At 52.1% G+C, this 10,791-nt stretch overlaps 1 protein-coding gene across 3 annotated transcripts in view; it reads right to left on the minus strand.

Moving 5' to 3' along the window:
* Positions 1-10,531, minus strand: part of slc43a2a (solute carrier family 43 member 2a) — an 82,442-nt gene extending 71,911 nt beyond the window's left edge. Inside the window, exons 1-2 of one of the 3 annotated variants that reach the window (XM_063031043.1) lie at positions 10,384-10,531; positions 1,473-1,650 (exon numbers count right to left, since the gene is read on the minus strand). In XM_063031043.1, the coding sequence (XP_062887113.1) occupies positions 1,473-1,632 (160 nt within the window). In that variant the 5' untranslated portion in view covers positions 1,633-1,650; positions 10,384-10,531. Of the gene's footprint in view, positions 1-1,472; positions 1,651-2,444; positions 2,603-10,383 lie in introns of those variants that run through there. The other 2 variants (XM_063031042.1, XM_063031044.1) reach the window with 2 other exon arrangements.
* Between the last annotated feature and the right edge of the window lie 260 nt (positions 10,532-10,791).

Genomic DNA, 10,791 nt, shown 5'->3' on the forward strand with positions numbered 1-10,791 from the left:
AAGGACAGATTCTGCCAGACTATAGTCAGTCAATTGAGTGGTCCCCCAGCCCGATACGCTGGACACTCAACCTTCATCTACACTGTTCTGATTTTGCTTCTTACTGTTTGCCTGTCCTGCAGTTTCTCTGTATCTGCTGCACATTATTCTGCATTCTGTTGTAGTTTTACCTCGTTCTACCCAACACACTGTGCAGTGGTTTGATCTGTATCTGTAACAGAGACAACAATAAACCAATTCCTATTCCACCTTGGCCTCCCTGTACCCTCACAGAGCAGCCCAGGCTGGAGGAAGGGAGTCACTGTCGAGCCGGCTCTGGGAGGCTCAGGCCTGATACCCACTGACAAGTGGGCACCCCCCCACACACCAAGCCTTTCACAAACCAGCGTTCTGAAATTGCATTTCCACCATAACAACGCTCGGCGTACCGTAGCACGAGGACAAGGAGTGTTAGAATGGGAAACAGCTTCTTCCCCTGGGCCGTGAGACAACTGAACTCCCTGACACCACCCGGGCCTCATCACATATGAAATGCCAGTAGTGCCTACTGTTTACTTCTTAATATGTGTTGTAAATGCACCTTATTTGTTAATTTATTTGTGCTAACTTGTGCTTTGTGTTTTGTGTCAATTATATGTACTGTGTTGTGCACCTTGGCCTGGGGGAACGTTGGTTCGTTTGGCGGTATACATGTGTACAGTTGTATGTGAGCTATATGTACTGAGCACCCTGGCCTCAGAGGAATGATATTTCATTTGGTGGTGCAGTATACTGTACACGTGTACCGTTGTGAGTTATATGTACTGTGTTGTGCACCTTGGCCTGGGGGAACGTTGTTTTGTTTGTGGTATACACGTGTATGGTTGTGTGTGAGTTATACGTACAGAGGAATATTGGGTGGTTTACATATGAACAGTTGAGTGACAGTAAGCTGAACTTGAACAGCTAGATCCCAGAATGACTATGGACCACACTGCTGTGAAGAGGCGATTTGCTGATTCCTGCTATACAAACCTGGGGTGTGACCTGGCTCCCTCCCCGTGTGTCACCTCTTCCACCCCTGGGGGTAAACAATCCCACAGACCCCGGGGTCCTGAGGTCAAGTTTTCTGGTCATTATCATGTTGCCGTTTTTTTGTGGGATCTTGTTCAAGATTCAAGTTTGTTTGACGTCATTTCCAGTACGTAAATGTAAAGGAGAACAGAATAATTGTTACTCTGGATCTCTGATGCAGCTCAAAAAAACAGAATAAGATAAGGAACGCAGCAATAATAAAAAAAACACGATAAATATACATACAGAAGATAGCTAATGGATTGACTGTATGTCCATAAAGAGACGCTGGGTGACTGACGGGAAATGATACATAGTGATAGAGTTAGTGGGTGGAGGTGTTGATCAATCTGGGGAAGGAACTGCTTTCCGAAGGACACGAGCTCGGGAGGTACTGGGGGGGCGGGGGGTGACCTTACCTGGCTCCTGGCACAAGTAGGAGTAGAAGCCCTCGGACTTCAGCATGAGCAGAAGGGACCCCCAGCCCAGCAGCACGGCCGAGAAGAGCAGGTTTTCGAGCACGGCCGTGCACGCCATCCACCAGCGGCGGCGGTGGGCTGTAGCCAGTGTCGGAGCCATGTCTGCTGTGGGTGGTCACTGTGGGAGCAGTGGACGTGGATGGGGAGAGAGGAGAAAGACACAGGGTTAGTGAGCCTCGTCTGGACCCAACTACCCACCTTGTGTGTTCAGCCTCACTGTCTCTCCAACCCCTCTTCCCCACAACCCCCTTCTCAACCTCCTCTCCTTCCCACCCCCCAGGACACATTATCATTGTCATCCAGCTCAGTGCAACTGCAGACACCCCCCTCACCAAACCCACTGCCGTCCCCTCCATCAAACCCCCACCAGATTCAGACATCCCCTCCCCAAACCCACCGTTGTCCCCTAAATCAAACCCCCACCAGCATTAGACACCCCCTCATTAAACTAACTGCCATCTACATTGATAAGCACTTCTCTCCATCAAACTCTGCACCCCCTCGCTGGTAAACCCATCCCTCGCTGATAAACCCACCCCCTCGCTGGTAAACCCACCCCCTCCTTGACCTCTCCAGCAACAGTAGCCTCTCCTTGACTCGGCTCTGCACCCTTATCTCCCAACAACGCCCCCACCCCAACAGCCCAGCATCCAAACAGGAGCTACAACTTGTTCAGTTCAGGACTTCAGTTCGGAGATTCAAGGAATTATCAGTATTGTTCATCAGAGACAGGACAGCCCACACCCCTGACACAGACTCTCTCTAAACTATACACACACACACACACACTGACCCTCACTGGGAGACGGTCCCACACACACACAGACCCTCACTGGGGGATGGTCCCACACACACACTGACACATAAGACAGGACAGTTCGGAAAGAGCCCCAGTGCCATTGCCTCTCCTACCTGCAGCTCTGACACAGACTCCGTGTGGCCCTGACGAGGACGAGGACGAGGAAGAGGAAGAGGCTGCTTTCACCTTCCCTTTTATTGTGTCGGAACTCCTCGGCTGATGATCTGTACTAACATGTGACTTTGTGATAAGTGCTTAACTCAGCTCTGATTGTAAGAATAATCCCCATAAACTTTGATCAAGTTCTTGCTGAACACAATGTTTCAGCATCTGGTATCTACACTGTAATTTTGCTTACAGAGTTCTCAGCCAATCTCCAGGTCTCCTTAGAAATAACACCCAACTTGTGGACTTCACTCCCTGATAAGATGATATTATAATGTTGTTTTTAAATCTACTAAATCTTTACGGAATGCCTTCTATACACTTAATCTTTACAGGCTGCCTCCTTGAAAACAATGACCTACACAAAGGTCACATTCTGTTTTTTTAAAGAGAACCAATATTTTTGTTGTCAAGGTCCCAGATTATTTTGGTGTGCTGTTTGCCTGGGGACCGTTTACCTCTCATTGCCTATCAGGATGTTTAGTATCAGTCCCCAGATGGATGTCCCTTACAACCACTGATAGCAACAGTTTATTTTCTTCAAATTCTTCAAAGACACGTTCTCTCTTTGACCTTTGGACCAGACCTTGCCTCAGCTTCTGCAGGTTTTAATGAAGTTGCACGCCCCCCGCCACCACTCACCAGGGGCGAGGCTCGGTGTGGAATTGATGGGGAAGGTTTGGGGTTCCGTGGGGAGCGACCACTGTGATACCCTGGTTGTCTGAGGCTCAGGAGGTTACCCTCACAGACTCTGGCACAGGGTGGATCTAGCGCCAGGAAATGGCGTGAGACCAAGGTTCAAAGTAAATTTATTATCATATTCTGCCCTGAGGTTCATTTTCTTGTGGGCATTCCATATACTGTACAATAGAATTTCTGAAAACTATACGCAAAGACTGACAAGCAACCAATGTGCAAAAGATGATAAACTGTGCAACTACAAAAATACTAAATAATAATAAGTAATAAATAATACTGAGTGGTGTTTTTAAATGTTGAGTGGTGAAACAATGTACAGGGAGGAGGTCAAACACCTAGAGAGCTGGTGCAGGGATAACAACTTGATGCTTAATGTCACCAAAACCAAGGAGATGATCATCGATTTCAGACGGTCTCAGCCTGAGCACACACCCCTCAGCATCAGCGGCTCCACAGTGGAGAGAGTGGAAAACATCAAGTTCCTTGGGGTGCAGATCTCGGACAATCTCACCTGGTCCAGGAACACCACTGGGATTGTGAAACGGGCCCAGCAGAGATTGCACTTTCTGAGGAAGCTTAAACAAGCATCACTCCCCACTAACACCTTAACTGCATTCTACAGAGGCGTGGTTGAGAGCGTGCTGACCTTTTGCATCACAACCTGGTACTCCAGCTGCAGTGCTGTCGACCAAAAAGCCTTGCAGAGGGTGGTTAGGGGAGCAGAGAAGGTTATTGAGGTCTCCCTACCTTCTGTCCAAGACCTCTTTCAGAGTCGATGCCTCCAGAAGACACGGTACATCATTAAAGACCCCTCACACCCTCTCCATGAACTGTTTGTTCTTCTGCCATCAGGCAAACGTTACAGGAGCATCAAAACTAAAACCACAAGGCTACTAAACAGCTTCCTCCCACAGGCAGTCAGACTGCTAAATAGCTGCTCCACCTGACTCTGCTTTGGACACTTTTAACTTGGACTGGACACTTATAACTGATTTTAACTGACATGTGGCTGTTGTGTTTTACTATTTATTGTTAGGTTTATTATTTAATGTTGCATTTGTTACGTTATGATCGCACTGCTCCTGGGAAACGCTGTCTCATTCTGCCCTGCAGAGCTGACGTACGGTTAGAATGACAATAAAGTTTTTTGAATCTTTGAATCTTGAATCTTGAGAAGATGAGTTGCCGAGCCCAGAAAGTGAGGCCGTTGGTTGTGGAATCGGTTCAGTGTTGGGGTGAGTGAAGTTCCATAAAGCTGATTCAGGAGCCTAATACATGCCACGCCACCCAGCAACCCTAAATTTAACACTAGACTAGTCATGGGACAATTTACAAAGTCCAATGAACCTACTGGTGCGTCTGTGGCCTGTGGAAGGAACCAGACCACCTGGAGGAGGCACAAACTCCTTCAAGATGACGTTGAAATTGAACTCCAGACTCCCGTGTCCTGAGCTGTAATAGCATTGGGCTAACTGCTTCCGCCACTGTGCTGCCTTGAGTTTACTGAGGAAAGATAGTGGAGGGGCAGGTAGTGTTGAGGAAACAGGGAGTCTGCACAAGGACTTGGACAGATTGGGAGAACGGGTGAAGAAGTGGCAGATGGAATATAGTCTATGGTCATTCACTTTGGGAGAAGGAATAGAGGCATGGACTGTTTTCTAAACAGGGAGAAAAGTCAAAAATCAGAGGTGCAAAGGAACTTGGGAGTCCCCTGCAGGATTCCCTAAATATTAACTTGCAGGTTGAGTCAGTGGTGAGGAAGGCAAATGCAATGTTAGCACCCATTTCGAGAGGACAAGAATATAAGATCAAGGATGTAATGTTGAGACTTTAGAAGGCATTGTTCAGTCCTCACTTGGAGTACTGTGAGCAGTTTTGGGCTCATTACCAAAGTAAGGATGTGCTGGCATTGGAGAGGGTCCAGTGCAGGTTTCTCAGAATGATCCTGGGATGAAAGGGACATTTGATGGCTCTGTGTCTGTACTCACTGGGGTTTAGAATAACGGGATGGAATTTCATTGAAACCTGCTAAATATTGCAAGTTCTAAGTAGAGTGGGGGTGGAGAAGATGTTTCCTATGGTTGGAGGGTTGAAGACCTGAAGACACAGCCTCAGAATACAAGAACGTTCCTTTAGAACGGAGACGAGGAGGAATTTCTTCAGCCAGAGGGCGGTGAATCTGTGGAATTCATCGCCAGGGATAACTGTGGAGACCAGGTCACTGGGTATATTGAAGCGAAGTTAATAGCGTCTTAATTACTAAAGGTGTCAAAGTTTCGGGGAGAAGACGGGAGAATGGTGTTGAGAGAGATAATAAATCAGCACAATGGAATGGCAGAGCAGACTTGATGGACCGAACAGCCTAATTCTGCTCCTGTGTTTTATGGACCCAACCATATCAGGTATCAGTGAAGTGAATCTTTTCCAAACTCTTTCCACTTCAACTCCTTAACGAGGGAGTCTGGTAGGGAGACTGATTTGTGGGATTTCATTAGCTCTGGAGATAAGACCACCTCTCTGTTCTAAATGGACATCCTTCCATTCTGAGGCAGTGTTCTCTAGTCCTAGACTCCCCACTGTAGGAAATATCCTCTCCACACTCTCTCCATCTGTGTCCTCTGGACCTAGACTCCCCCACTATAGGAAACATCCTCTCCACATCCACTCTATCTGTGCCCTCTAGTCCTAGACTCCCCCACTATAGGGAACATCCTCTCCACATCCACTCGATCTGTGTCCTCTGGTCCTAGACTCCCCCACTATAGGAAACATCCTCTCCACATCCACTCTATCTGTGTCCTCTGGTCCTAGACTCCCCCACTATAGGAAACATCCTCTCCACATCCACTCGATCTGTGTCCTCTGGTCCTAGACTCTCCCACTATAGGAAACATCCTCTCCACATCCACGCGATCTGTGTCCTCTGGTCCTAGACTCTCCCACTATAGGAAACATCCTCTCCACATCCATTCTATCTGTGTCCTCTGGTCCTAGACTCCCCCACTATAGGAAACATCCTCTCCACATGCACTCTATCTGTGTCCTCTGGTCCTAGACTCCCCCACTATAGGAAACATCCTCTCCACATCCACTCGATCTGTGTCCTCTGGTCCTAGACTCCCCCACTATAGGAAACATCCTCTCCACATCCACTCGATCTGTGTCCTCTGGTCCTAGACTCCCCCACTATAGGAAACATCCTCTCCACATCCACTCGATCTGTGTCCTCTGGTCCTAGACTCCCCCACTATAGGAAACATCCTCACCACACCTATTTAACAGTATCAGATCAAAGCCGAAGTAAACATATTCTCCATGTGTCACCATTACTATCCTGAGACTATTTCTCTCGCAGGCATCCACCAGAAAATAAGAAATACTATCGAATTCCTGCAAAACTACACATAAACCAAAAATGACAAACAGCCAACAAGCAACAGATGACAAATTGTACAGATAAAAAGTCATATTGTGAAGACGAGGTGTAGATTGAGTCTGTAGTCTGTGGGAACAGCTCAGAGCTGAGTTGAGTGAAGTTATCCACGCTGGTTCAGGAGCTGATGGTTGAGGGGTAATAACTGCTCCTGAACCTGGTGGTGTGGGACCTGAGGCTCCTGTCCCTCCTGCCTGATGGCAGCAGTGAGAAGAGAGCATGTCCTGGCTGGTGGGGGTTATCGGTGCATGTTATTGTAGGGCGGGCTGGTGGCAAGATACAAAACAGGGATGTGGTACTACAGGTAACTGGGCACTGGTGTGGCCACACCTGGAGAAGATGGCGAGCACCTGTCTCCTGGTTTATGTGATGTGTGTGGTAGATGTTTTGTGGGTGCACCGTGGTCTGGAGGAACACTGCTCCATTTGGTTGTATTTATGTACAGACAGATGACAATAAACTTATACTTGAACTTAAAGAATGGGAGAGAACTTTCCTGAAGCATGTAAGATGCTGTTAGTAGTGACCAGGTGGGTTGCCTCTTGATGGACAGTCTGGAACCAGGTCATCGTGGTTTAAAAACGAGGGGCTGACAAGGTGAATTTTGTTATCCTGAGCTGCTGAGACTGTGGAACTGTCTTGGGGGAAGAGGGGATAGAGTCTTCAAACATTTTCAGGATGGGTCCCTGATTACCAAGGGTAAGTGGGAATCTGGGGGTTCATCAGCAGATCATACAGAGTGGGGAGGAATGCAGGGCTGGGGTTGCTGTCAGACCTGATCTTACAGAAGGGAGGGGAGCAGATTTCAGGAGTACCCCACCCCCAGCATCACAGGACAGGACGTGTCCCCTGGGGATACTGACGCCTACAATCAATACCCATCATAAAATAGAATACAGAGCTGCACCCCACATCCAAACTCGGCTGGGGACTCTTTACTCTGTAGGAACATCTCCACCACCCTTTCCATCTTCACTCCCCCCCCCCAACCTTCTGAAAGCCTCTCACCCCAGGGTGTGCTGAGGGGAGGAGGAAGGTGAGGAGGGGTGGGGGGTGGTCACAGACAGGAGAACGATGGTGGGGTGCAGGAGCCTTTGAGATGGTCTCACCATACTAACACCCTTTCTGTTCATGTCCTCAATCCCCTCCCTCATCTGTCCACACACCTCACACACCTCCCCATCTCCCCGTCTCCCCGTCTCCCATCTCCCCCACATGCCTCCCCATCTCGTCGTCTCCCCCCATATGTCTCTCCATCTCCCCATTTCCCCCACACACCTCCCCATCTCCCCATCTCCCCCACACACCTCCCCATCTCCCCCACACACCTCTCCATCTCCCCCACACACCTCCCCATCTCCCCATCTCCCCATCTCTCCACCTATGTCTCCCCCACATGCCTCCCATCTCCCCCACACGCCTCCCCGTCTCCCCCACATGCCTCCCCATCTCCCTCAGACACCTCCCCATCTCCCCATCTCTCCACCTATCTGTCTCCCCCACACGCCTCCCATCTCCCCCACACACCTCCCCATCTCCCCATCTCCCCCACACACCTCCCCATCTCCCCATCTCCCCCACACACCTCCCCATCTCCCCATCTCCCCCACACACCTCCCCATCTCCCCATCTCCCCCACACACCTCCACATCTCCCCGTCTCCCCCACATACCTTCCCATCTCTCCATCTCTCTCTCTCCCACACATCTCCGCATCTCCCCCACAAACCATCTGTGTCCCCCACACACCTCCCCATCTCCCCATCTCCCCCACACACCTCCCCATCTCCCCATCTCCCCCACACACCTCCCCATCTCCCCATCTCCCCCACACACCTCCCCATCTCCCCATCTCCCCCACACACCTCCCCATCTCCCCATCTCCCCCACACACCTCCCCATCTCTCCATCTCCCCCACACACCTCCCCATCTCCCCGTCTCCCCCACACACCTCCCCATCTCCCCATCTCCCCCACACACCTCCACATCTCCCCATCTCCCCCACACACCTCCCCATCTCCCCATCTCCCCCACACACCTCCCCATCTCCCCATCTCCCCCACACACCTCCCCATCTCCCCATCTCCCCCACACACCTCCCCATCTCCCCCACACACCTCCCCATCTCCCCATCTCCCCATCTCCCCATCTCCTCCTCATGCCTCCCCATCTCCCCATCTCCCCCACACACCTCCCCATCTCCCCATCTCCCCCACACACCTCCCCATCTCCCCATCTCCCCCACACACCTCCCCATCTCCCCATCTCCCCATCTCCCCATCTCCTCCTCATGCCTCCCCATCTCCCCATCTCCCCCACACACCTCCCCATCTCCCCATCTCCCCCACACACCTCCCCATCTCCCCATCTCCCCCCACACCTCCCCATCTCCCCATCTCCCCCACACACCTCCCCATCTCCCCATCTCCCCCACACACCTCCCCATCTCCCCATCTCCCCCACACACCTCCCCATCTCCCCATCTCCCCCACACACCTCCCCATCTCCCCATCTCCCCCACACACCTCCCCATCTCCCCATCTCCCCCACATACCTTCCCATCTCTCCATCTCCCCCACACACCTCCCCATCTCCCCATCTCCCCCACACACCTCCCCATCTCTCCATCTCCCCCACACACCTCCACATCTCCCCGTCTCCCCCACATACCTTCCCATCTCTCCATCTCTCTCTCTCCCACACATCTCCGCATCTCCCCCACAAACCATCTGTGTCCCCCACACACCTCTCCATCTCTCCGTCTCCCCCTCATGCCTCCCCATCTCCCCGATGCCTTGCGTCACCCACAGATTTTCCCATCTTCCCCACATACCCCACCTCCCACCCCCACATCCTCCCCAGTCCACGGCATCCAGCTGTGCCCGGTCCAGGGTCCAGTGGGGTTCGAGGTGATGGCAGATGTTGGGCTAGTCCTCTCCCTCCCCTGCCTTTCTTCTGCCCCCCTCCAGACCCCTTACCCTCACCTCTTCCTCTGGATCTGACCCTCATCTCTCCCTCTGGACCTCTGATCATCACCTCTCCCTCCAATCTCCTCACTCTCACATCTCCCTCCACTCCTGATCCTCATTTCTCCTTCCACTCCTGACCCTCACCTCTCCCTCCAGACCCCTCATCCTCACCGCTCCCTCTGGATCTGACCCTCACCTCTCCCTCTGGACCTCTGATCATCACCTCTCCCTCCAATATCCTCACCCTCAGCTCTCCCTCTACTCCTGACCCTCACCTCTTCATCCGGACCTGATCCTCTTCCTCTCCCTCCAATGTCCTCACCCTCACCCCTCCCTCCAGCCCCTCACCTTCACCCTCACCTCCCCCTCCAAGCCCCTCACCTCTTCGTCGGAGCCCCTCACCCTCCCCACACTCCATCCTCTCTGGATTCCTCCACTTCCCTCCACATTCCCTCCTGCCCGGACCTCCACTGCAGTCTTAAAACAAACCCTCCTCTCCGGGTCCCTCCTCGCCCACTCTCTCTCCTCCCCGGACTCCTGTTGTCGGGATTAGTCTCTCCCCTCATCCCCTCTTCCCCTCCTTCTCTCCATCCCGACCCCTTTTCTCGTATCCCCTCCCGCGCCTCAGAATCCTGCGGCTCCTCCCCGCATCGCCCCCTCAGCGCCGTCTCGATCCCCGCAGCCTCCGGTCCTCCGGTCCTCCGGTCCCCCGGTCCCCCGGTGCGCCCAGCCCGCACTGTCACCGTCCGCAGTGACAGCGGCCAGTGGCCGGGAGGGGCCCCTCACCTGCGGCTCAATCCGAGCTGGACAGCTCTGCGTCGTCCGCTGTCTTCCCTTCTTCCTTCCCTCTCTCCTCTCTCTCTCTCTCTCTCTCTCTCTCTCACACACACACACTCTCTCTCTCTCTCCTCTCTCTGTTTTCTCTCTCCCCCTTTCCTCTGCTATTTATTTCTTTTACCTTTACAATTTCCTCACCACCCAGCCCTGCTCTCATTGGTTGCCATCTCTGCCCTCCGGCCAATAGCAGGGACGTTAGCGACAAACCTCAGCCAATCGGCGGCAAGGCATTTGAGAGAGAGTCCGAAAAACAAGCTGGGAAGGGGCGTGGCCAGAGGATAGAGGGAATGGGGAAAGACGGGATGGAGAGAGAGAACGCAGAGAGAGAGAGAGAGAGAGAGAGAGAGAGAGAACGGA

The sequence above is a fragment of the Mobula hypostoma genome, chromosome 23, assembly GCF_963921235.1.
Source record: "Mobula hypostoma chromosome 23, sMobHyp1.1, whole genome shotgun sequence".
NCBI lineage: Eukaryota > Metazoa > Chordata > Chondrichthyes > Myliobatiformes > Myliobatidae > Mobula > Mobula hypostoma.